At 50.5% G+C, this 24470-nt stretch overlaps 1 protein-coding gene across 5 annotated transcripts in view; it reads right to left on the minus strand.

Moving 5' to 3' along the window:
* Nucleotides 1-24470, minus strand: part of FAM135B (family with sequence similarity 135 member B) — a 216657-nt gene that overhangs the window by 35400 nt on the left and 156787 nt on the right. For all 5 annotated transcript variants that reach the window (XM_019624056.1, XM_019624058.1, XM_019624055.1 and 2 more), the window contains exons 5-7: nt 23930-24000; nt 19650-19823; nt 16893-17019 (exon numbers count right to left, since the gene is read on the minus strand). In XM_019624056.1, coding sequence (XP_019479601.1) covers nt 16893-17019; nt 19650-19823; nt 23930-24000 — 372 coding nt within the window. The remainder of the gene's footprint in view (nt 1-16892; nt 17020-19649; nt 19824-23929; nt 24001-24470) is intronic.

Raw genomic sequence — 24470 nt, forward strand, 5'->3', positions numbered from 1 at the left:
GGCAAATTGGATTCTTAATATTTAATTTAATTGAGAACAACATTGCACAACTCAAACTGAACAAGCAATTTAGTTGTCAGATCATCATAAAACCCTAAACATTTTCCTGGTGGATGTCTTTATTCTCCCCGTCTAATGTGCAGGAAGGCTCTGGTTTTAAAAAAACACATTACGACTCTCCAATTCAATCAGATGTACATGTGTTTCTTAAAAATCACCAAGGAGCTGCTATGTGTGATATTTTGAAAACATGAGAAATTGTGTGCTGTGTGAAACGGGTATTCAATCCACTGTCAGGGCATTCCAGGATTCAAGCACTGCTTTGCAAATCACAAACGCTGGTACAATAAGCAATAAATGTGACTTTGCAGGGCACCACTCCACATGGGGACACACTGAGTCCATTTATTAAAAACAATTTTGGAGTAAGATACCACCTACCCTATCAGATTATTGACAGGAGTAAATGACGTAATTAATCCTGGTAGGAATTAAGTGTGCCATATGGTCACTCTATAAATAGTGGCCACACTGAATAAAGTAATAATAATTAGTGTATTCATGATTATAGTTAATTCTGTGATTTGTATCAATAGCATTATAGTGTTAACAGAATGCCACCTCATGTCCCCCCACAATTAGATCTCACCCATTGAATTACAGGAGGCAGGAAGATGGAGGAACAGGAGAGGGTGGTTGGAGTCTGTGCACCATTTTCAGTTGGATGGAATTCTTTTTGTTTTACTTGATGTCTTTGATTCGTTTACGACTTGGCTCTCTAATCCAGCGGAAACATCTTTGGCGGGTAGGGGTTTAGCTTGTTGAGATTCACATATTAAGGAAGTTTTCTCTCCCTCGCAAAATGCTGTTTGTAGAGTTAAGCAAGAGAAGGGTGAATACAAGAGGTGAAGGAAAGTGGACCGGACTGGGAGGCCGTGTGAAGGAGAGAGGGACTGATGAGCTGAGTTAGAGAGAAGCAATACGTCCCCCTGGGCTGGAAGCCACTTCCAGGTCAGCACTGAGCAGGCGCCGCAAAGAACCGGGGGGTGACGGGTATGAGCCTCCAGGTGCCCTGGATGTTACGGCTGGAGGTCTGCTCTCAACCTGCGTGTCACAGCAGCTTCCCTCATGTGCCCATGGCTTCCTCATGGAAGCCTCTCTGATCCAGAGACCAAAGCCTGGCCACCCTTCCCGGGCTTGCTCCTTGCCTTGGCTAATTTCCCCAGTACCAGCCTGCTCTGTCCCTGAAACCAGCCTCGCATCCTCCCCTGCCTGTACCCGTGCTCTGTGCTGTCACCTTACTACACCCTAGTCACAGGAGGCCAGGACAAAACCCCATGCTGTTCCTCAAGAGAGACCCCAGTACATGAGAGCGTTTCTTCTCTTGGGAACTGCTCTATTGTGCCCTCTACCCAACTGTCCCTTTTAGTAAGACTTCTACACCAAGGAAAGAGGACCTTCCTTCAAGAGGATTTTTGCATTTTTTAACTGTAATTACGATTAGTATTATTGCAAAGAGCCATGTTTTAGGATTAAGGAGAATACACTTACATAAAATGCTTAGTACGGTGTCTGAGTCCCTAAGGCATACATTGACTCAAGGATCATGTATCGGGTTTTGTTTCTGGGCGAGGCACTCAGTGGAGTGCTGCTAGTTTAATACAAAAGGCATTTATTGGTACATGAGCTCTGGACTCAGCGCCTTGGTGGTCCGGTGTGTGACGCAGCCACAGATGGATGGTTTCGGTGCAGGAAAGCGCTATGATCAGCTTATACACAAATGCTGCCGCAGCACAAAGTAAAGCATCTGTATCATCCTTGGGCCAGTCAACAAAAAAGCCTGGCAAAAAAACGGCCCTGTTATTTAAAAGAAATAGTTCAATAGACACAGGAGGAAGAACATTCCAGGCACATATTAGAAGGCACGAGGACAGGGACACCTTTTGCAGAAGTCAAAAAATCCAATAGATGTGATTTTGGCGTGGCGTCCATGTGGGAAAAGGTTGAGGGTGGCTTTAGATTCAGAGGCAGGAGGCAGTCGGAAGGCCTCTCTTGTGGGTCATGATGATGAATTTAAGGTTTGTCATCTCAAATGAGCCTAGATGCCATGGGCAGGAGGGAAGGGGACCAGAGGACAAGAGGTCAGCTCGGAAGCTGTGCGCTGTCCCGGTAAGACGGAGGGAAAGCCAACTCAGGGTGGTGAGCACACAATGCAACACACAGAGGACGTACTAGAGAAATGCACACTTGAAACCTATATAATGTTGTGAACCAATGCCACCCCAACAAATATAATGAGAAAAAAAAAGAGAAGCAATTAAGGAGCAGAAGAGGGAGGAGACACACAAAAACAAAGATACGTAAATAGAGTTTGACGGAAACAGTCATGGATGTGGATGGAAGAGAGAAGGGGAGGGGCCAAGTGATCCTGAGGCTGTTGGTGACTCACTTAAATAAGTGACACAGAAGAAAGGTCTCGGGAAGGGGACCCCAGCTGACTAGATGTGGTGGAGTCCAACGGCTTGGGTTAAAATCCCAGCACCATTATTCACAGCCCACCCGATTGCGGACCAGCACTTATCTCGCTATGCCTCCGTTTTCTTTTCCATAAAATGAGGGAAATACTCATAGCTTCTTCATAGGGTGCTGGTGAAAAGTCAATCAGATAATGTGTGCAAAGGCTGAAGACAGGGGCTGCAAAAGAGTAAAGACTCAATATATTTTAGCTCATGTTTTTCTGTTAACTAAATGTAAGTGTGAAGTCTGATCTGAAATTCAGCCACGGGGCCACACTCCTTTACATCTCTAGGAATCCGCGGCCGTGATCACCAGACACAACTGTTATGTCGCACACCGAACTCTGAGCTTGGAGCCTTAAATCCGGCATCTGACATTTACCGGGTGGACCACCCTCGGCAAGTCACTTCCGCTCTCTGGGCCTCAGGTTCCCCGCCTATGAAAGGGACGTTACGAATATGAAATGACGGAGCAGGGTGAAGGGGCTTTGGGACCCAGAAAGCACGGTGGAACTCAAGGGTCAGGCTACCGTTACTCCCACACCAGCGGTGATTCTCAAAAAGTGCGACTAAGGCATCTTGGGAAGTTTGCTTGGGCTCTCCGTTCCCCTCGCCTTGTCCCTCACTCATAAAAGGCTCAGGTCTGAGGTTAGCGTGTTCCCCGAAGCCTCCAGCAGACATCCTGGCAGCCCTGGGCAAGCATCAGTTTCGCCGAGAGTTCCCTTGGGAAAGAGAATGAGATCGATGCGGAGCAAGAGCCTCTGTGCTACCCAGAGAAGGCAGTGAAGGTCAGTGAGAAATGAGGTTCGTTTCCAACTAAAAATACTGGAGCAGTGACATTAATGTGAAAGATGCTGCGAACGGGAAGCCAGTCTGTACCTGGAACAGTCTGAAGACAAGGTTCCAAGAGGGTTTCACTGGCCTCTCTACTTCCCGAATAGGAGGTCTGGGAGAGTGGTGACAGAGTCGCTATTGCCAATAAAAATATAAGCAACGACAACAAAATTGTCGATGGAGTCACTCCCAATGCGAAGTACAGCTATTGGCCCAGGATGGCTAAGTGAAAAAGGACTTATCTAATCGATTCAGGGATAGGATCTTTCAGAATTCCTCTCAGTGACATGTGTGCATACGGGGCGTGTTGAGTGCCAGATGCTCACACACACACGAGGGACTTCTGTTACTTCTCATTGTAACTGTACGAAAAGTAATGAGACAAATAAGCGCCGGAGAAGGAAAAGAGAAGAAAGCTACCATGAATTCAGTACTGACCATGGGCCAGCCACTCTAAATGCATTAACCATGAGCACAAGCCATGGGGTTGGCCTTACATTCTGCTCAGAGCCATGGTTTAACTTTAGTGCGACACACAAAAGGAACAATCACTTCAGCATTGCACGGAGCTGGGTTAGAATTTTGGTTCAAATACCTATGATGAGGAAAGATGCCAGGCCTCTCAGAGCCTCGGCTTCCTCATCTGTGGAATGGGTCTCACACTAGCAGACGTGGAAGAGACCATGCTGCAAAAAACTGAACTCTGTGCACAACACACAGTAGTTGCTCAATAAGTACCCACCTCCTTTCTTTTATCTGGGCACTGGGTTTCCTGCCTCCTAAGGTTTGCTAAGCCACTGAGTCTACTGCAGAGATCCTGTCCAATGAGCTGCCTCCTACACACACACACACACACACACACACACACACACACACACACTGTCCATTCAGACTCAGCAACGCAGCTGAGATGCGGATTACCAGACACTGGCAATATGCCCTTCGAAAAATTAAGTTGAACCAAAGCAGAAAATAAAACCACTGCTAAACCACCAACAATAAACATAAGTCGCAGTGAGCTGAGCACATTGTAGGTGATGATAAATATCACCTGCTGGCTTACCAAGCTGGCCCGACACGCGTTCCACAGGCCCATGCCGTTAATAATCGCCCAGCTGAGCAGGAGGGATTTGGTCTCCATGGGAACAGAAGGTGATATTACACCACTGTTCTTTGATGGATCTTTTATTATTTCAATATTTGTAAAGTGATTTTTCAAGACAATAGAAACTATCAAATATATTCAATTATGCATAACATTGGAGGCAGAAAGTGTGGGGTTTGGAATATTCCTTTGGTCCTACTCATTACTCAGGGACAAAGAGGAGGTCTCCTGATCAGAGTCCAGGAGAACTGCTATTTGGGGGGGAGAACCACAGCACCCAGTTCTCCTGCAATATCTAGAACTGCTAAGCCTGGCACCCGCCCCCAGCGGCTGTCATCACAGAGGTGACACAGTGTCCAGCTTGTCCACGATGGCGAGTATCACTGCTACTTTACTGACCAGGGGCAGAAACTGGGTCTCAGGCGGTTCACTGACTTATACTCAAGGACAAAAGCTAGTAAATGGCAGAGTCCAACTTACCTATGGGTTTCTTTACGCCAAGTCTAGGCCGATCCCGAGAGCCAGGAAATAAAATGACTCTCTGCAGGGACTCAGGCTCCCTCTTGAACTCCTTGGTGAGTACTTAGACTCAGATTACGGTTTGTGTTTTCTCAGTTGGAGCAACTGTGAGTATAAACAAGCTCAGGGAGCGTTTCTGCTATAATTAGGAGCAAGGGACATTCTGTACAAGGTACAGGTGATGGGGAGGCAGTGGGTGGACAGAGCGTGGCCGTGCGGGAGGCTGCTGTTGGGAACGCAAAGCTTGACACCGAGGACGAGGTCCCGCCATGGGCAGGTGCCCAGGTTAGGCACTCAGGGGTGAGACAGAGTCCAGGGGGGTTCCAACCACAAGGTCCTCTGCAGCTTCCCACTGGCGTGGCCGGAGGCGAGTCAGTTCACCTCCCTGAGACTCAGTTTCCTTGTGTCCAAAATGCTGGTGCTGACGGTAAGCTCAGAGGGTGATCATGGCCATTAAACATGATAAAGCAGAGAGCGCCTCAGGGGCCATGTGGCGGTAGCTGTTACCCAGGGCCCACGTCTGGGCACCTTTAATCTGGAACTACACAGTGGGGAACAGTTCCTGCCCCCCAACACTTGTAGTCTGGGACCTCCAAGTCTAGTAGGAGACAGGCTAGCAAACAAGCGATGATGGTGAAATACAAAGGTTCAATGATCAGGGTGAATGAGAATATACTGGGGCCCCAAGAAGGGACTCCTGGCCAGCCTGGGGTCAGCGGAGAGGGTGGGAGTCAGAAGGCTTTGGGAGGAAGGGACACAGAAGGGACAAAACCAAGTAGGCTACGCAGAAGCGTACGTGCTAGAGCTTTGGCTGCCTTCCCGCAGCCAGGGTGCCGCTGAGCTCCGGCTCTGCATCCAGCACTTTATACGTGTGTTATCTCCAGCTCAGAGAGGGGGTGAGCGCAGGGGTTAGGGTGACTGGTCTTGGCTTTGAAGCCAAGTGTGTCCACCTCCAGAGTCTGTACCTTTGGCTCCATTCCAGGAGATCTCAACCGAGGACATATCAGAATCCCCTGGGAGAAATTTCTAGAATACTGTTGTCTAAACCTCACTCTGGCTGGGCAGAGTCAGAACACCCAGGAGGAGGGCTCAGATAGGCAGGATGTTAAAAAAGAAAAAGGCTCCCCGGGAGATGCTGACGTCCGCTCCTGGCTAATGACTACTGCACTGTCCCCACCTGCAGCGGCAGCCCCCCCGGAAAGGCTCTCCCTGCCCATGGCCTATCTAACGTAAAAAGGTGGTGATGGGAGAGGGTGTCTGGCATGGGCACGCTTATTAGGAATGGAAAAGAATGGGAGGCACGTAGCAGAGCCAGATCTAAAGCAACCCAGGAATCCTGCTGGGCAGACAGAATGACGGCCGTCTAGCCGGGTGTGGGCAAGTCGTCCTGATTATGCTCCACTTCTGCCACTGGTTAGAACCCCTTGGTCCCTCCGCGTGAATCCATGCCTCCCATGGCCTCTGGGTGTGCCCGCTGGGAGGCTGAGGTGGGCTGTGGGGAGCCTGGCCCCTGGGGACACACAGCAGTCAAAGCCTGTTTCTTGCTCTGTAGAACACGAGGAGCAACGGGCCGAGATTCGTCCCAAACAGTCAAACAGTTTTGTAGTCCAAGCCTGTGGCTTCTGCCACACCATTTTCTTTAAAACTTAGTAGGTGATGGATCTGTTTGTTTCTGGAATGTGCTCTGAAACCTGTTTCATTTCTTTGGTGTGCTGCCTCTGGGTCTCTCTCTAGAAACTAGATGGAAGCTGACTTGAACTTTCGGGGCTGATACACAGGAGACTGGGGCCATTAATCTGATTTTTGCCCAGGGTCCCTCCCACTTAATCCAACTGAGAAGTTTTTCTGGGCTCTGACGCTCGAAGCTATTTTTGTAGCGTTTTGTTTTACTAGTAATCCTAGTGTTTGTGCTCAAAGAGAAATAGGCTTTTCCAACGCTGGCAGTGCCCGCATTTCTGCTCAGACTTTGTCCCTCTGTCCCTTTTCTGTTTCAGACAGCTCATTTTTTTTTTCTGAGCCCACCTATTTCTTGTGACACCTCACTAAACACAGCCACAAGTAGCACAGACACATCGCTAATGGTCCATTTTCCAACCTCTTCCCCCAGAGCAGTGGTTCTCTCTTGCCTCCCGGGAGACATCTGTCAATGTCTGGAGACGTTTTTGTCACAACGGAACAGGAGGTGCTACTGGCATCTAGTGGGGAGCGGCCAGGGATGCTGCTAAACACCCTGCAATGCACGGGACAGACCCAAAATATCCAGCCCAAAATATCGAGAGTGCTGAGGCTGAGTTACCCGCCCTAGAGACACAGCTCAGCAGGCCTGTGATCTACCTTCCACATTCTCAGAGGTGACACTTTACCAAACGTGCAGCCATTGGGTTACATGGATCCTCAGATGTCCATTTGTCAGAATCAAAGTCCCCATTTCTAGATGCCTGTGCAGTAAGGTCAATGCCATGCATTTTAGGCTTTTGTTATGGTTGGCCCATCGTAAAGCACGTTTTTTTTTTCTAAATTAACACTAAGTGCTGAAACAAACAACCCCTAAATCTCCGTTACTTAACATTATTATTTTCCTTTGTTTTGTTTTTGCAAAGTCTGATACAGGTCCGTGGATCGCTTATGAGGGTCTCCTCCAAAAAGTATGTCAAGATACAGGTTCTTCTGTTTTGAGCGACTGCCATCTTAAACACACAGGGAAAGGAGAGAAACACCTATGGACTGGCACGGCGGCCTCTCGCTCACTTGAGAAGCAGCATTTGCACGGGTCAAAGCGCTCGAGAAACCACCTCCCAGACTCCTTCCTGTCCCCTCACGGGTGCTTGGAACACGTGGTGGCCCCAGTCCCATCACGGGTCACAGCCAGGATCAGTCCAACACTCTATCTCTGACCCTCCCAGAACACCTATCCCCCTGCATTCTCAGGCAGCCTCCTTCTCTGCCTCCAGTCACTCGCAGGTGACTTTCCTTATGAGGCCACTTTTCGTGAATAACAAATTATCCTGCTAGAATGACTGAGTGCACGTGGGACTAGGGACCAGCCACGCTGTGTGGAGATGTGGATGCTGGAGGTTCGTGTGACAATGGCAACCCCAGCTTTGGTTTCTGGAGCCCCGGCTCCCTGCCAGGCACTGTTGGGTCCCTGTGCTGGGTCTTCACAGTCCCCCTGAGGCTCAGCCGTGTCACCTCCGCACACAGTCTGCAGAGCCCTGCAGGGGATGCTCCCACCTACCCGAGCAGCTTCCCTCACATCCCTCGCCCTCTTGCTCGTTAATTCCAGCCCCACTGGCTGCAGCATCCTCTGCACACCAGCTTAGTCCCACCTCAGGGGCTTGGCCACAGCAGCCTCATGGCTCCAATGCTGTTCCTCTTCCAGGGCCACTGTGAGCCCACTGGGTGCCTTTGTGCTACCCAGAAGGAGGCTTCCCTCCTAAGTAGGAGAATGGGGGAAAGGAGCCCTCCTCTCGGTGCATGCAGCCCTACTGGTGCACAGCTTGGCAAGTGGGGAGCGGGCAGGACATCAGCCCCGAGTCGCCGGCCCCACTGGCCATCTTTACGTAGCACACCACTTACACAGCCACACAGGGAAGCTCTTTTTTCCCCTCGCGCTTCCTGGCTACGTCTCATCCTTCACATCACACCTCGAATTCCCCTTGCTCAGGCAAGCTCCGCTGTACCTTGGACCAGGTCAGTTTCCCCATTCTAGCAGCTTCTCTGCAGTCATGACAATATTGTCAAGTAAACATTCATGTGTTTTCTCTCTCCTTGCCTCCCCAACAAGAAGAAGACACACGGACGTCTTGCTACTCCCTAAATTCCCAGAGTCTAGGAGGCAGTGAAGGTTAGGTATGTAATGAATGTTTGTCCAGTGAAGAGTCAAACAAACGAGGAATATGCACACCCAGCGTAAGCACTGGGGTCTGGCTCTCAAGCTGACGCGTTTTCTCCCCCGCCACACTCCTTCTCGCGGCAGCATTACCCACTGCTGGTTCCTGAGCGAGCGAGAGAGATGAATCTCATCACGGGGACCTTGGCAGGCTGGCAGGGTGTTAGGCATGGAACCCCGACAAGACCCGTGCAGGCGACAAGCGAAGACTAGATGAAGCTCTGATGTCTTTCAGCCTCTTTCCTGACATCCAGAAAGAGCAGAGGCAGGTAAACGGCATAGAGCTCTGGGCACTGAATCCCAGGGCCCCTAAATCCTTTCTCTGCTTAAAACTCTGCCTCAGCCTCCCCACATGACAACTCCCATCGTGCCTCCAAGCTTTGGGCAGGAGCAAGGCATTGGAGGCAGGCGATTTTCATGAATGAAAAGGGCGGTGTGTCAGTAAACGCTAGCGTGACTTTCCGCATGACAGGCCCCTGTTCCCTGATTTATACCCTGGTTTAGAAACAACCACGGAATTCTACAGAATTCATGAGCCTACTGATGAGATGTGACATCTTCCCAAAGCCCATCGGAGCCTGCGCACCATATAGCGACTTGCTGGTTTATTTTGCAGGATTTTAGTACATCAGATTATCATGTAAATGAGAAAATTTAAAACTATTTCATTTTAATGGAGCAGGAGAACAACACTGCTTGCCTTAATTCTCAAAAAAATATATATATACAATAAAACTATATATATAAATTTTTTTTTACTACAAAACATGTTTTTCTTGAACTACTGTTTTCCTGATAACTTCTGATCCTTCCTAGTTAATCTCAGAGCATATCATTCACAGATTTCAAACAGCTATTCCTCTGTACTCAGCTATTGGGTTGTCGGAAAAGTCATGACGCATTTTTGCAATGAAAACCATAGAAAAAATACACCATGGCTTTTCCGACAACCCAATATTTTATCCACATACAAATATGGGTGTTGCACACTCTATGTGCAGGTGTCATGTGGATAAAATGAGCTGGACAAAGCATGGGGACCAAACAGCTAATTCTAAATTTGCAGCTGCCCACCATGGGGAAGTTATTCAGGTTCACTGGGCCCTGATTTCTTACATCTATAATCAGGAAACAACAATGAGAAGTAATAAGGATTGTTCCCAGAGCCAGATTATGACTTTTGTGGTCCCTGGCACTTTGTAGTCATTAAAAAAAAAAGACTTAATACTATATTCATATGATTACATTGATATGAAGATGAAAATAATTCAGATTGGATTATAATCAATATTTGTTCTGATTTTAAAAGAAATTAAAACATTTGTTGGTCTCTAAAAGTACCACAATCCTTAGGTACTGGGCCTTATGCATGGTTAAGTCAGCTGAGGTCATACCTCACGTATAATTAAGAATCTAACAATATATCATCTTAACTCACTTGTGCATTCAACATTCACTGAGCACCTACACTGCTCCAGCAACTTGAGGGCTACAGAAACGAAGACATCCCCCAGGTGGGGCTGAGGCTGCCATTCCTTTTAGCTCCATGTCACTACCTCCTGGCACAGTGCCTGAGACATAGTAGGTGCTGAATAGGTACTCGATTAGTGAATAAACCTATGGGGACATCACAGTCCAGGGGCGATATATCGATGTGTTAAAAGTTACAGTGAATATCAGTGTCTCCCCCTCATGACCGTAGGTCCTCGTGAAAGGAATATGGAGATGCTGACAATAATGAGCACGGGTATATTTAAAGCAGAGGTAAACCATGCAAAGAAACCAACAAAAATGGTGCGCAGAGCAAAAAGAGCACGCGTAGGAGGCCGGCGATGTTTTCCTGGAAGTCAGCTCTGCCTCAGTTTCCCCCTCCCCACCTCACCCTGTCAGACACATGCCTCTCGTCTGTGACAGAGGGGCTGTCATGGTACAAAGCTCAGACTGGAAGGCTGTGTAAAGCCAAGCACGCGACATGGGCACCGGTCCCTTCGAGGCAGATTCTGTTCTACAAGTCTCTACATGGGACTTCAAAGGGAGGTGGCTGGCTCCAAAGCGGTGCCTGCAATGTCCCCTCCATGACACATCCCCCATGTCTAGGAAACGGTCTCCTGAGTCAGGCAGAGGACACTGGGGTTTCACTTTGGTGGCCAGCACATCCATCTCAGGCACGTTCATCGCTCTGGCCAAGCACATATGCCTCAGCATGATTGCTGTGGCCTCCACAGGGGACCAAAACACCCGGGAGGCTCAAAGCACCAGCTGGGGACAGACCTGCCAGAAAAGCTAATGCCTCGCAGTCGGCTTGCAAGGGCTTTTTGGTTCTCTCGCATTCAGATGTCCCCCCGTTCCTCAGTTTCCCTCCCTCATTCGTGCAGCAAAGGCTTTCTGAGCCCACGCCCGGGCCAGGCACACACAGAGGAGGAGGGCAGAATGGCACCCAGGCCTGGCAGAGAGAGTGGGTGTCCCCTCTCTGGCTAACCATTTACCCACTGGCTCACGATGGGGTGACAGATGGCATCACGGGCGGACGGCAGGGTCCCTGCCCAGCTGTGCGGCTGCACCGGCCTACCTTAACCTCTTTCTGACTCAGTGTCTTCACCTGTAGAAGGCAGCGTGGGAATGGCAGAGTCCGTGTGCACCGGGGCTTTACAGCGTACGCGGAACAGATCACATGTTCAAACATCGGGTTGGAAATGATCAGCATCGCGCTTTTCACACTCTTGTGGGATTTAAACGTTCTAATTACTCCTTTGCGCATGCGCCGGATCACGTGCCCTCCGTGGACAGGGACTGAGTTTCACACAGCGTCTTAGACCCCGCAGCACGCAGATGCTGGCACACGGTAGGAGCTACATGCATGACTGGTGGGTAAATGAGTGAGCTGGCACACCGATGCCCCTGCCCAGAGCTTTAAAGACGAGACGACTTCTAAATTCTGCATCTCTCCACCAGGCGGCCATCACCACCCCCGGGCGTGGAGCAACCCCCCTTATTCCAGTGAGAAGAAAGGGGGCCTGCAGCATCCCTGGAGGGAGGCGGGGCTTCTCCTGAGTTCCAGTAACTTGATTTCTGATCTTCAATGAGAGTCTTGTCAGGCCCTGGGCAAATCTTAACTGTGATGGTTAATTTTACGTATCAATTTGGCCAGGCCCTGGTACCTAGATATTTGGTCAAACACTATTCTAGACATTTCTGCGAAGGTATGTTTTCGATGAGATCAACAATCAAGTCATTAGGCTTTGAATAAAGCAGATTGCCCTCCATATCTGGGTGGGCCTCGTCCAATCAGTTGAAGGCCCGGATTAAAAAAAGACTGACCACTCCCCCATGTCCCCAAGAAAAAGAAATTTGATCATTCAGGAAGAAGACTGTTTTTAGACTCAAACCGTAACTCTTTCTTGGGTCTCCAGTCTGCTGGCCTAACCTGTAGATTTTGAACTTGCCAACTTCCCCTATCATGAGACAATCCCTTAAAATAAATCACCCTCTCTGGTATGTGTGTGTGTGTGTGTGTGTGTGTGTGTGTGTGTGTGTGTGTACACACATCCTATTGATTCTGCTTCTCTGGAAAATCTGGACCAACACATCAAGCATGTGTCAGGTGTCCCCTATTGTACCAGGCACTGTCAAGGATGTCCCAGTAAAAATAGCACAGAAAGGGCTAAAAGACGATCTCGTCCATTCCCCTTTCTACACTGTAGGAAACCGAGACCCAGAGAGGGCAAGCGTCTGGCTCAAGGTCACACAGCAAGTCAGTGCTGAAGCCGAACACAGAACTACAGACTGTTCCTTCAGTGTCCTGCCCACGAGGCCACACCGGGGCCCCTGGAGTAACCCTTGATTTCGTTCCGTGGATGAACTAAAAGAAGCGTCATACCAGCAGAGGGGTTTATTGAGTCCTTTATGCCAGGCTTTGAGCTCAAGGCTTTTCTCTGCTTATTTCATTTGACCCTCTCGGCCACCCCGAGAGGCAGGCATTAGTAACCCGTGTGACAGATACGCCAAGAGTCACAGAGGACAAATAATGCCCCCGGGGTGAAGCTGCTGGCTGGCGACGGGGACACACACCCTCGCTGCCACTCTCATCTGAAGCTCTCGCTGCCTGGGGTGCAGCAGGGAAGAGGGGGCGACAGGGTTAGAGGGGCCTGGCTAATGGCACAGGGACAAGACACGCCATGTCACCCCTCTCCACCCTGTGATCTGTCACGCCACTCAGCCTATTTCACCATAAAACTCTAGTTCTACCAATGCCTCTTATTTTGAAGGGAACGCCTGTTCTCTAATCCCCAAGCCGAGGCTGTGGTCTGTGTGGATCCCATGTCATTTGCTAATGCAGCGGCTTCTTGGGGATTTGGGCGCACAGCCCCCAGGGGAGGCAGGGGAAGTGGGTTTCATGCTCTGCTTGGCAGCCCTGGCCTGGTGGGGAAGGTGCGGGTGGGCGGGCACTGGGCCTGCAGCACTGGACAGGGAAGAACATCCAGTCCTGACAATAACCCCCCGGAGCTGAGCTCCGAGCGCAAGTTCACCGCTGAGCGCCCACAAATAAGCTCTTGCATCTGACTCTTGTAAAAGACAAGGATGTCTTCTTTGAACACATCCCCAAAAATAGCCAAGAAAAAAGAAACTAGACTGTATTACATGCCTCTATGTGTCTATTTCTGTACTGTTTTTACACATGTTAACTCCTGGAAGCCTCTCTAACATGCAGGTGTTATCCCATTTTAGAGCCGAGGAACCGGCGTTTCCACAAGGGTGAGTGAGCTCCCGCAGGTCTCATAGCATTTAGCACAGCAGGGGCCTGAGACCAGTACCCTCTCTCTCCCCCATTACCACGGTCTCTCCCAGGCGGGGATCTGGTGCGGTCATGCTCCACCTCCTCAAATGTGACAGAATCAGACGGGCTAAAGGATCCACATGGCCCCTGTCCCACCCCACCCCACACCCCCAAGGACAGCCCCCAAGGGCAGCCCCCTTGGCACTCACGGGTCCCCGGGGATCCCAACCTCTCCTGCTCCCACCCACTGCTTCCTGTCCGCTGGGACGGAGTAAAGCATCTGTGTGGCTTGGCTCTCTCTCCAGTCAGCATTCTACATGAACACAGCTTGTGCACTTGTACCAATCATTGGCCCAACACACATTTTTTGAGCACTGATTGTGTGTGCCAGGCACAGTGCTGGGCCCCGGGGATGTGGCACTGCAGGACACGGTCCCTGGCCCCAGCTATTCGGCGTCCAGTGCCTGAGAGACAGGGATGCCCAGAGCTCACTGGAAGAAGCATCTGGGAGAGAGAATTTCTTTCTAACAAATCAGGGAGTGCTTCCCAGAGGTGGTGACATTTGAACAAGGTGTTAGAGGGTGTGTAGGGAGTCATGCATCAGAGTTCCTTCGGGGCAGACACCATATCACCCTCCTCCTCATCTGCTCCTGTGGCACCAGCACAGGTTCTTTTCTTGGGATTAAGTGTTGAAAATGATTTGAGCTGATCTGACCTTGACATTCCCTCACATCCCATGCCTGCCACATTCCCTGGAAAACAGAATCTGAGCTAGAGACTTCCAGGTAGGAAATCTACTGGGGAGGCTCTCGGGCCAGCGCATGTCAGGGACTGAGCAGCAGGCCTGGGCAGAGGAAGGCGCTGGGTTATGATGTGGTCACCACAGAGGCATAAGTGGACCCACGGAAGCCTGGAGCAGGAAGGGGTCTGCAGCAGGGACTCTGAGTGATTCTGGGGACACAAGGGCATGAACTCACCAGGAAGAATCTGTGCTTGGCCCAGGAATACAGAGTGACAGGGAGCCCCGCTCTCTCTCCCATTACAATCTCATGCTGGAGCCCAGAAGCCGACCACACACATGAGGTAATATAGAAATGCCAGGCTGGCCGAGTGGCGCGATGGTTAAGAACTGGCTTGGGACGCCAGGTGGCCCCTGTTCGGATCCCACATGTTAGGGCCAGTGACACTGCCCTCTACAGCTAAGATGCTGAACAACAGCTCAACCTGGAGCTGGGCTGCCGTGAGTCGCCGGCGACGGCGTAGGCTGCAGCCCCTGTGGCAGTGGGTTGCCATGGGCTACCGTGTGTAGCCAGCAGCCAGCGTGAGCGGCCAGCAGCCGCAGTGAGTGGCCGTCCAGAAGCCGGCGGCTGATCTGCCTCGCCAGAGAAGAGCGCAATGATGGTGCCAACTTGGGCCAGTGAAGCAACGTCCTCCACAACTAGACTGAAGAACAAAACGACAGCAACTTGTCTGTTCCCCTTCCCCCAATTCCCCAGCGCTGTTCCCATCCCCCAACTCCCCAATAAAAAATCTTAAAAAAAAAAAAGAAAAGAAAAAGCCCACGCATGCTGGCTGCCCCTGCCTCCCACTCCTTGGCACTACCTGCCAGGTCCTGCATCCATGGTCAGGACGCCGATTCCTAGGGCCTCGGTGGCTGCGCAAGGTCCTGCATCTACAAGTTCCTGAAGTCCACTTTCAAAGCGCTTCTATCGGGCTCGAAAATCTGCCCCTTCCTCGGCACAGAGCCCGATCCTGGGTTCAGGTTCCCTGGCCCTCAGGAGGGTCACAGCTGCTCTCCTCTGAGCTCCGCTCATGACAGGGTGTGACACAGAGGCTTGACCCAAATGGAGACATGACTGGGGCAGCTTTTGCTGTCAGACGTCCTGGCTGGGGCTCGGAGCTGGGGAAGGTGACGTCACAGGAGAGCCAGCTGAGTGCAGACCCTGACATGCTGGACCGTGTGAGTGTGAGCGCCATCTGGGCGGGGACTGGGGGAGCTGGCTGAGCGTGGGGAGCCCTCTACACTCACCCCGTGGGCCGTATGATGGCTCACTGTGCGCCTAACCTGCACTGGGCCCCGGGGCACCCAGACATTTGGTTAAACACTATTCTGAGTGTGCCTGTGAGGGTGTCCTGGGTGAGATTCACCTTTGAATCAGCATCCTGAGTAAAGCAGACAGCCCTCCCCAACGTGGATGGGCCTCGTCATTCCCGCGAAGGTCTGAGTAGAACAAAAAGGCTGCGAGAGAATTTTCTTCCTTCTGCTGCCTTCGAGCTGGGCCGTCAGCTTTCTCCGCCCTGAAATTTCAGACTCAGACTGGAACTCACACCACTGGCTCTCCCGGGTCTGCTGCTTGCAAACGGCAGATTATGGGACTTCTCAGCCTCCATTATCATGTGAGCCAGTTCCTGATACCAAGTCTCTTAATATATGTATATATCATATATATATATATATATATATATATATATCTGCTATCCATCTATCCATCCATCCACCTACCTACCTCTCTATCTATCATCTATCTACCCATCTCTTATTTCTCTGAAGAACACAGACGATCACAGGCTGGTCATTTCTGAGCAGATCCCTAATGCCAGCGATCCCTCATTGGCCCAGGAGGACTGTGGACTCAGCAGCGCTGGGTGTGGCCAAGCCCTGAGCTCCTGGAAGAGTCACAGCAGGTATTCACAGGGAAGAAGGGACCAGGGGAAGGAGACGATATGCATCATTATTGAGCCCCTGCTGAGTGCCAGGTACCAGGTTAGGGACTTTACATTCACAACAGCACTGGATACACATCCTACCCTATGCGGTTATTAAGTATTAACGACCCCATTCTACAGGTGGGAAAACTGAGGTTCGGAGAAGCAAGCAAATGAGACATGGAACCAGTCTTTGAAACCAGCTCCATTCCAACCTGCTTTCAAGGTCACCACACAGTCCAGGGGGAGCCCTCACAACAGGCCCTGTGACCTCCAGAGAACCATATTCTTCAAGGGACCGTGCAGAGGTGCCAGGTGACGGTCCTGTCCCCTGCGTCTGCCCCAAGACCTGGCACTAGGAATATGGTTGATACGTGCAGTAGCAATTACAAGAAGGGATGAATGGACCCAGGAGATGAAGAGACACACAGAGCAGAAGAAACTCTCTAAATGGAACATTTGAAAGAAGGGGCATCTCCTAGGACACACACAGACCCAGCCAAGAAAAGCTTGCAAGCGGTGAGGCCACTGCCCTCATGCAGACATTACCTCCGAGGAAGTCGGCTTGCAGTACCCAGCTCCGAAGACCAGGTTTTCCAGGGAAAGGCTAGACTGTTCCGATCCCGAATCTAGGCCACCCTTCCCGAGCCAGGAGCCTCTTCCAGGGCGAGTAAAACTGAAAAGAAGAGATTTGCAGAGAGATCAAAAGAAAGTAAAGAAAGCAATGGTACCACTCACTCAGTCCCTTTGGGACAAAACCACTTGGAAGGGAGGGGCCGTTTGTCTTGTAGGGGTGTTTGCACGGGGTATTTTTGGATGCTGCTATAACAAGGGGTGCCACTGGCTCCAAGTGAGCTTGGGAGCCAAAGATAACACACATCCTACCAGATGTACAAAGAAATGCTCTTGGAAGGCCAACCACACGCCTGCTGAGAGACACGGAGGCAGAGCTCCACGGTCACAGAACCCGAGGGGCAGGTGGGGTGGGCTCCAGGACGAAAGGACGAGGCAGGGCCTCGGTCGGAGGCCTGCCTCTACCCCTTTGGTGGCGCAACCTGGAGGGAGCTCCTGCAATCCTGCCCCCTTCTTGAATCTCGGTTTGTTCTGTGGAAGAACGTAAACCAGCTGGTACCTCCGTGACCCACACAAGAGGCTCACAGGATCCTGGACTGCCAGAGACTGTCGTGACCGATAAAGCACTCGCCATGTCACTGCTAGCTGGGAATGCTACAATCTGCTCCACAGACAGGTAAACAGACCCTGGCCAGCTGTGGGAGTCAGTACAAAGATCAGCGGACATGGAGTGACGGCCGCCATCGGCTGACGGATCCAAGGCCTGAGAGAAGCCAGCGTGACTACTTGAATTTGCCTCAGTTGGATTTAGGGTCATCTCCCTTTTTCTTTACCTTGTTTGGTTTTCATCGATCGATATATTGGTGAGGTCTACCTGTACGCATTTCCCATTCCTTTCAGATCTCTTCTATCAAATATCCTGATGGTCCATTGTCCTGTCATATTGTGACCACTATTTGATAGGCATGCCTTATCCCCCCAGTGAGATTTGAAGTTGCTGATGGCAAATAGGATCTTGACAATAAACAGCCTCAGGTGGCAACCTCTCCAGCACAGGTATATATTCAAGAAATATACGTGGAAGGATTGAATCCAAGAGACTCACATGCCTGCTTAAAATATTGAAAGGGAAAGAAAGCTAACATTATATTTCTGTGTAAGTCATTTATTCAAATATTCATTGGGCCATGCCACATACCAGGTAGCGACTGAGGTGGTAGGGTGGCAAGATAATTAGGACATAGCCATCACCATCAGGACATTTTGGTCTAGAGAAGGAGGCAGATGTAATATGAGGGAGGAAAACTCAGGCCAGTGGGCACAGAGAGCAGGTTATAAGCCAAACTGGGTGGAAAGGATGAACCAGTAGAGATGTCACTCAAGTAGATTATGGCCAAGTGGGTAAGAGGCACCAGCGAACCCAGAGGGCCAGGTCAGACTCCAGAAGCAGCACCTATAAGCTCTGTGACCTGGGAAGGTTTTCCACTGTCCTGGTGCACCTGTTTCCTCATCTGTTGATACCAGCACTTTAGCTATGAGGCTACTGTGAGGACTTCAGGAGATCAGCCAAGGACAGCCTCGAGTACAGCGTCTGGCACAAAGCAACAACTCAAGAAATGCTGGCAGCTACTGTCGATAACACCACAGCTCTAATAAAATCTAATATGATCACTATTATAGCGATGTAGCAATTGCTGATAATACCACAAATATAATCGAGTATAATATAATCATTACTCTGATTGGTTTTGAAGCTAGTCTCCAGTTTAGCTCGAAGATGGATCGAGTGAACACTGCAGAAGAAATGGACAGTGTACCTGGGCAGTGATGCTCTCGGCCCATGCGGGGTACACACTGGCCATAAATAACTAAAACGACTCATTATTTGACTCGAGCAAGGTCCTCATTAGCTTGTGCAGAGGAGCTTAATCCCTCCAGCGAAATCCAGTTGCACCCATTTGAGGGTTAAGAACTGGGTTCTTCTCTCCAGCTGGTTTCAGGAAAGGCAAAGGGTCTTTGGAGGTTAAGTGCTTATTTAACACCTGCTTCCTTCTGCCTGGATTTAATGGATGCCTCGGACACGGCTTTTCTGGAAAAAGTAGAGCTTGACCTATTTCGTGGGTAGTTCCCATAACTGTCAAGGGTTCCTTTTGTTCCCAGGCACTTTGAGCTAATAGAAATCCTTCCTGCAAAATCCAGAGGCCAGAAGACAGAGCTATTTTTACTCCCAGCCTGAGCTCTGCCAGTGAATTTCTGCCCGTCCTCCTCTCCGACAAGGCTGGGAGGGAACACGCCCCAACCATGCGCCCGGGCACTGTCCTCCTTGGAGAGTCACCACAACCTCATGTGGACAGGACACATTAGCAGTCCTGCTTTAGAGATGACAATTCGGTGTCTCGGGGACTTCAGGTGACTTTTCCAATAAGGCAGTTAGAAAAATGCCATGCCAGGCGTAGGAACCAAGGCTTCAGGTCTGATCTGTCCTCTGCAGCTTTGCAGCCCCGGGCTCCCTGCCTGTGTCCCCCTGGCTCCTTGGTGCTCTCTCCACAGCCTCTGCTCGCCTCTGCCCTGCCCCTCAGTGAGGCCCGGAGCCGAAACCTTCAGCCTGGGAGAAGCTCCTCTCTGCACTGATCAACCCTGGCCCCCGCCATGCTTCTCAGCTGCAGAGACAGAGGTCTGACCAGAAGGCCAAGCGCCCCTCCCCCACACCCCTCAGGGCTGATGACTTCATACCTGATCAGGGGCTGCTGCAGCGCCACCAAAGCAGCGTGGACAGTCAGCGAGATCACGGACAGGTGGAAATAGTCGAACATGACGGGGACGTGGTGGTGCAGGCCTCTGCGTGGGTGGAAGTGCAGGCCTAGCGTGCGGCTGCTGACCACGGGGGCCCCCGCCACGTCCCGCAGCCTGGAAGGCAAATGAGTGACCTCTGTGAGTAGTGGCCAGTGGTTGGCTGTCATCCAGGCAGTTCTACATGACAGCCTTGCCCCGAGTCCCCTGCCGTGCATGCAGCCTCCTATCCAACCCCCGCAAACACTCTGTCTGATAGAGATCGTTTTTCCCATGATGGGCAGATGAAGAAACTGAGGCTCGGAGAGGGAAGAGACATCACGCAGCTGCTTCTGGGACTCGTGCTCTGCTGTGTGACCCTAAGCCCACCCGTCAGTGATGGAGGGAGAGACACACGCTTATCACGAGGCTCATCTCAGCTCGGAACCCCGCCTGGACCACCTGCCACCCTCGCTTCCATATTTCCCTACAGGCCTCCAGCACTGTACCTCCTGTGCCAGGCTGTGCTTTCTACTAAGCTCCTACCTCGTGAGGACAGCCAATGTGACAAAGTCATCTTCATATCCCCAACACCAAGCACAGTTTCTGGAAAACTATGATCGACGCAGAAGTTGATCAAATGTTTGCCTATTAAAAGGACTAGTGGACTGACTGACTCCCAAAGCACACCGGTTAAGTAGTTTCATGAAGGACTGCCCCACCTTTGCTCTGGCATTTTGTGATTGGTTTGCATCTGGTTCCTAAGAGATAATCCAACCAGTAGGCAAGGCCCAACAGAGTCTTTGGTTATAAAAATGGGATTGAGTCTTCCCTAAATAAAAGCCACCCAGTACTCATCTCAACACTGGAAACCAACCCCCCAGGCTCTCCAAGTGTCTCCCAAAAGAGCCCTTAGGAAACCTGGATGCAACATCATTCATGAGCGGATCAGGGAGCTCAGAATACTCGGAGGACAAGCTGCTTCTCCCTCCACAGAGGAAATGAGACGCAGAGAGAGGAAGACCGGGTGGCGAAGCCCCAAGGCCCAGCCCCACAGCTCCGCTTCTCAGAATCCGTGTTTAGAGCATGTGTGCAAACACATGCCAAGTAAAAGGGCCAATTAACTCGTGTGACTCCATAACTCGACCACAAGTAATGGCTCCTCTCACCAGGAAGAAGCCTGATGCGGAGGGGACGAAGGGCACACCCCAAGTCTCAGAAAGTCATTAACACTTAGATTCACTTTCTACACTGACAACAGTGTATTGAGGCCTTCCTATGAATTGAACATGGTGCTTTTCCCTTCTTCCGTGTGACAATCATATGAGGGATTTACTATTATTCTATTTATAGAGGAGGAAGGAACGCCAACGTGAGTTAATTGACCTGTTCAAAGTCACGAGGCAAACCTGAAATGCTCGGCCCGCATCTACCTGACTATTGTCTGCTCTGTGTTACTGCACATGACTGCTTGGCATCCATTCAGACACAGGCTTGCATGAATTATAGAAATATCCTTAGGGCTTGAACGACAGGAGGGGAAATACACATCAGGGTAGCAAAGATGTCAGAAACCTTAACAAGAGCGTAAGACGCATCAATAGGGGTAAAGAATTCAGAAAGAGGGAGGTGATAGCTCTTCTGTGCTCTGAAACGGATAGAGAGCCAATGAGTGGAGATGAAACTCAGCTTTGTGGCGGGGGTCTCAATTCAGAAAAGAGAGAGACCCCTGAGAGGAGAATGCCTGGGTTCTTATAAAGGAACTGAAAAAAAAATAGCACACAAACAAAAAACACAAAACAGAGAGAAAGACGCTTAATTGGAGGTGAAGAGGTGACACAAAGAGTCTTGTTTATGTGAACTGCCATCCAGACATCCGAGGCACAACATGATGACGTGGTCCTGGAAGTAAAGAAGCGTTTCGTGATAGGCAGAAGGGTCCAGGGACAGAAGGAGACAGGGTGGGAAGGGGTGAGCCCCCCATCACTAGGCAAGCATATACTCAGAGGCCGCTACAGAGTAACAAGTACAAATGTGAGCTTAGGCTAGAGCAGGGTCTCTGACCCTCAGTAAAACGGACTTTGGGGTTTGGATCGTGCTTTATCGGGGAGGAGGTGTTGTCCTGTGCATTGTAGGATGTTCAGCAGAATTCCTGGCGCCCACCCACTAAATACCAGTAGCACCCACCCCATCAGTGTACCGATCAAAAATGTCTGCAGACACGGAGACATGTCCCTGGGGGACAGACTCTCCTGCCTACAGTGAAAACCACTGGATGAGACAGAGAGCAAGAGCCCTTCCAGCCCTGATGTTAAATGTCATGCTTCCGTGTTTTGTTCCCACGAAGGCCTCTGTGGTTCTAAGGTACCCGCCTGCCTGGGTCATATTTCAAAGCCTAACATCTATTCCCAGGAAGTGGTACAGACGCCTTCTCCTCCTTAAAGCTAATTTATGAAAAAATATAGCATTCTCAGTTCTTCCACAGCCCCTGTCTTCCTGTTCCACTTAGCTAATCTCATACTCCATTGAAACCCCTGCTCTGACTGTTATGACGTGCTTTGTATTGTAGAGAGGAGGTGACACATGGTGGCCTTGCCCCACTGCAGCTAGGATGCCACAAGGAGGAAGAAGACATTAATTCAGCAGCCATGCACTTGGGCTGTTAAAGACATCATTGCTCTTCATCTTCACAGCAGACCTGTGAGGGGAGGATTCTAGGATGACACCCATTTCATAAACGAGGTGACTGAGAGTGCAGGGACTTACTCAGTGTCTCACGGATGATGGACATAGAGCCTGGGTGGCTGAATGTTACACAACTTGTTTGGGTCCATCTCCAATACACATGCTCTCTACTGACTACCGCTATCATGGTGGGAAGGTCTCCTTTCACATGTGCACCGTGATTTCTCATTAATGCTGCCTGAAGGGCTGGGTGGAGAGTGGCTTCTAGGCTGAGTCTGAAATCGATGGCATGGTTCTGCCATGGTGGAAATGCCTACCATGGCGCTGTAGCTCAATGTCTCTGAAGGACATGGGCATAAGGAGATAGGGCAGGCGTGGGCTAATGAAAGGAGTGAACGATAGAAACTCCAGAGAGGTGAGGGGGAACATGAGAACAAAGGAGGCGTGGGCTTCACTTCTGAGTCCACAGGTTAGGAAGAAGGCAAGCCTCTTATATGGCCTCTGAGTTCCATACGGTGTCAGGACAGTAAGTCCTAGGCATGGAGTGGGGACGACAAGATTTCTCAAGCATCCACCATCCCACGAAGGGGTACGCGGAAGTGATGAGGGAACCGGGTAGGCAGAGGGGCCTGGGGCCCAGGCAAGAGTGAGGAATCCCTGATGTTCGGCCCAGACACCGTGGCAGGACCATGGACAGATCTCCTGACAGCCCAGTGACTAGACATGACCGTGTATGTACACGTCAGCAGATATCAGCCCTCAATCTGCAGGCAGCCGGAACTCCGACATCTCAGCAGCAGTCCACCATGACAATGAAAAGACGTTATACATTGGATGAGAATTTATAGGGGCCGGCTGAGTGGCTCAGTTGGTTAAGAGCTCGCTCAAGAGTGTGAGCTCTGAGCAACAGCAGTTGGAGTCCCGGCCCGAGCTGAGCTGCTGCTAAGCTGCCATTAAGTGGCAGGATGGCTCAGCCAAGAAAAAAACAAAAAAGAATTTATAGAGTCATGGTAATTAATGCACTTGACTAGACTTTTCAATACCTGGAAAAAGGGATTATTTATTTACAACCCGAAGAAACCTGGAGAGGCTCTGGCATGACAGTTCACCCCAGAGTAGGAGGAAGAGGCCAGGGAACAGGCTCCAAGGGGGCAGTTATGAGAAATCAGCAGGTTACACAGATATGGCTGTCCGGTTTCCAGGAAGTTGAAACCCAAGAGCAGATACGAGCCCAGAGATGTGGGATCCTGGCAGAATCGCCTTTGATTCAGGAGGGGCCCTGAGGTTTGCCAGCTCATAGGGTCATTAAGCTGAAGACCTAATTAATACTACATTGAAAATGGATGGAAGGGTCAGATATCAGGGCCCAGGACTCAGGACTCTTCTGTGCGCACAGCCTGTGAGCTGCCCACCTAAAATGCGTGTGGTGTGTAATGACCGCGTAGACGGGCTCAGCCCATGCTTCTGGGTAAGCTGTGACAGTGGAGGGACACTGTAGCTGACCCTGGCCCGAGGCGGGAAATTCCACACCACAGGTCAAGGGTTTCAGGGACACTCACTGCTGTTTACTGTCCGTAAAGTGCAGGTCCACCTTGAGCTGAAAATCCACTTCACTTAGAGCCTCTTCCACCTACGAGAAAGAGAAACGAAGGTCAGGGCAGCTCTGGGGGTCAGGTCTGGTCCGAATGGAAAATTCCCTGGCCTGTGTCCCAAAGCTTAGAAAAGGACTCTTATACCACAGAGATAATGGCATTTATGCTTAAAGCAGAATTCCCACGCATGCCCTGTGGAATCCTGGGTGAACAGGGTATCTGCGAGTATTACAGGGAAAACAAGAGGAAGGGATTTATGTAGTCATGTTTGGGAAAAAAGCCCATTTGAAAGAAAAAAAAAATTCTAGTAGAGCACGTTTTCTATATTGCAGGACTCCTGAGAAATCCATTTCCCAATTTGACCTGGAGCCCTACGAAACAGAAGTAACGTTGTTTCGGAGCATGAGATTTGGGAAGAGTGGGACAGAGGGAACCCTGCAGGCCAGGGATGGGGTAACTTTGGAGGTGACGTCATCTCTGCCCTCAGCCACCTTCTCCTTCGGGCTCC

Source organism: Hipposideros armiger, unplaced genomic scaffold, assembly GCF_001890085.2.
Source record: "Hipposideros armiger isolate ML-2016 unplaced genomic scaffold, ASM189008v1 scaffold_574, whole genome shotgun sequence".
In the NCBI taxonomy this organism is placed as follows: Eukaryota; Metazoa; Chordata; class Mammalia; order Chiroptera; family Hipposideridae; genus Hipposideros; species Hipposideros armiger.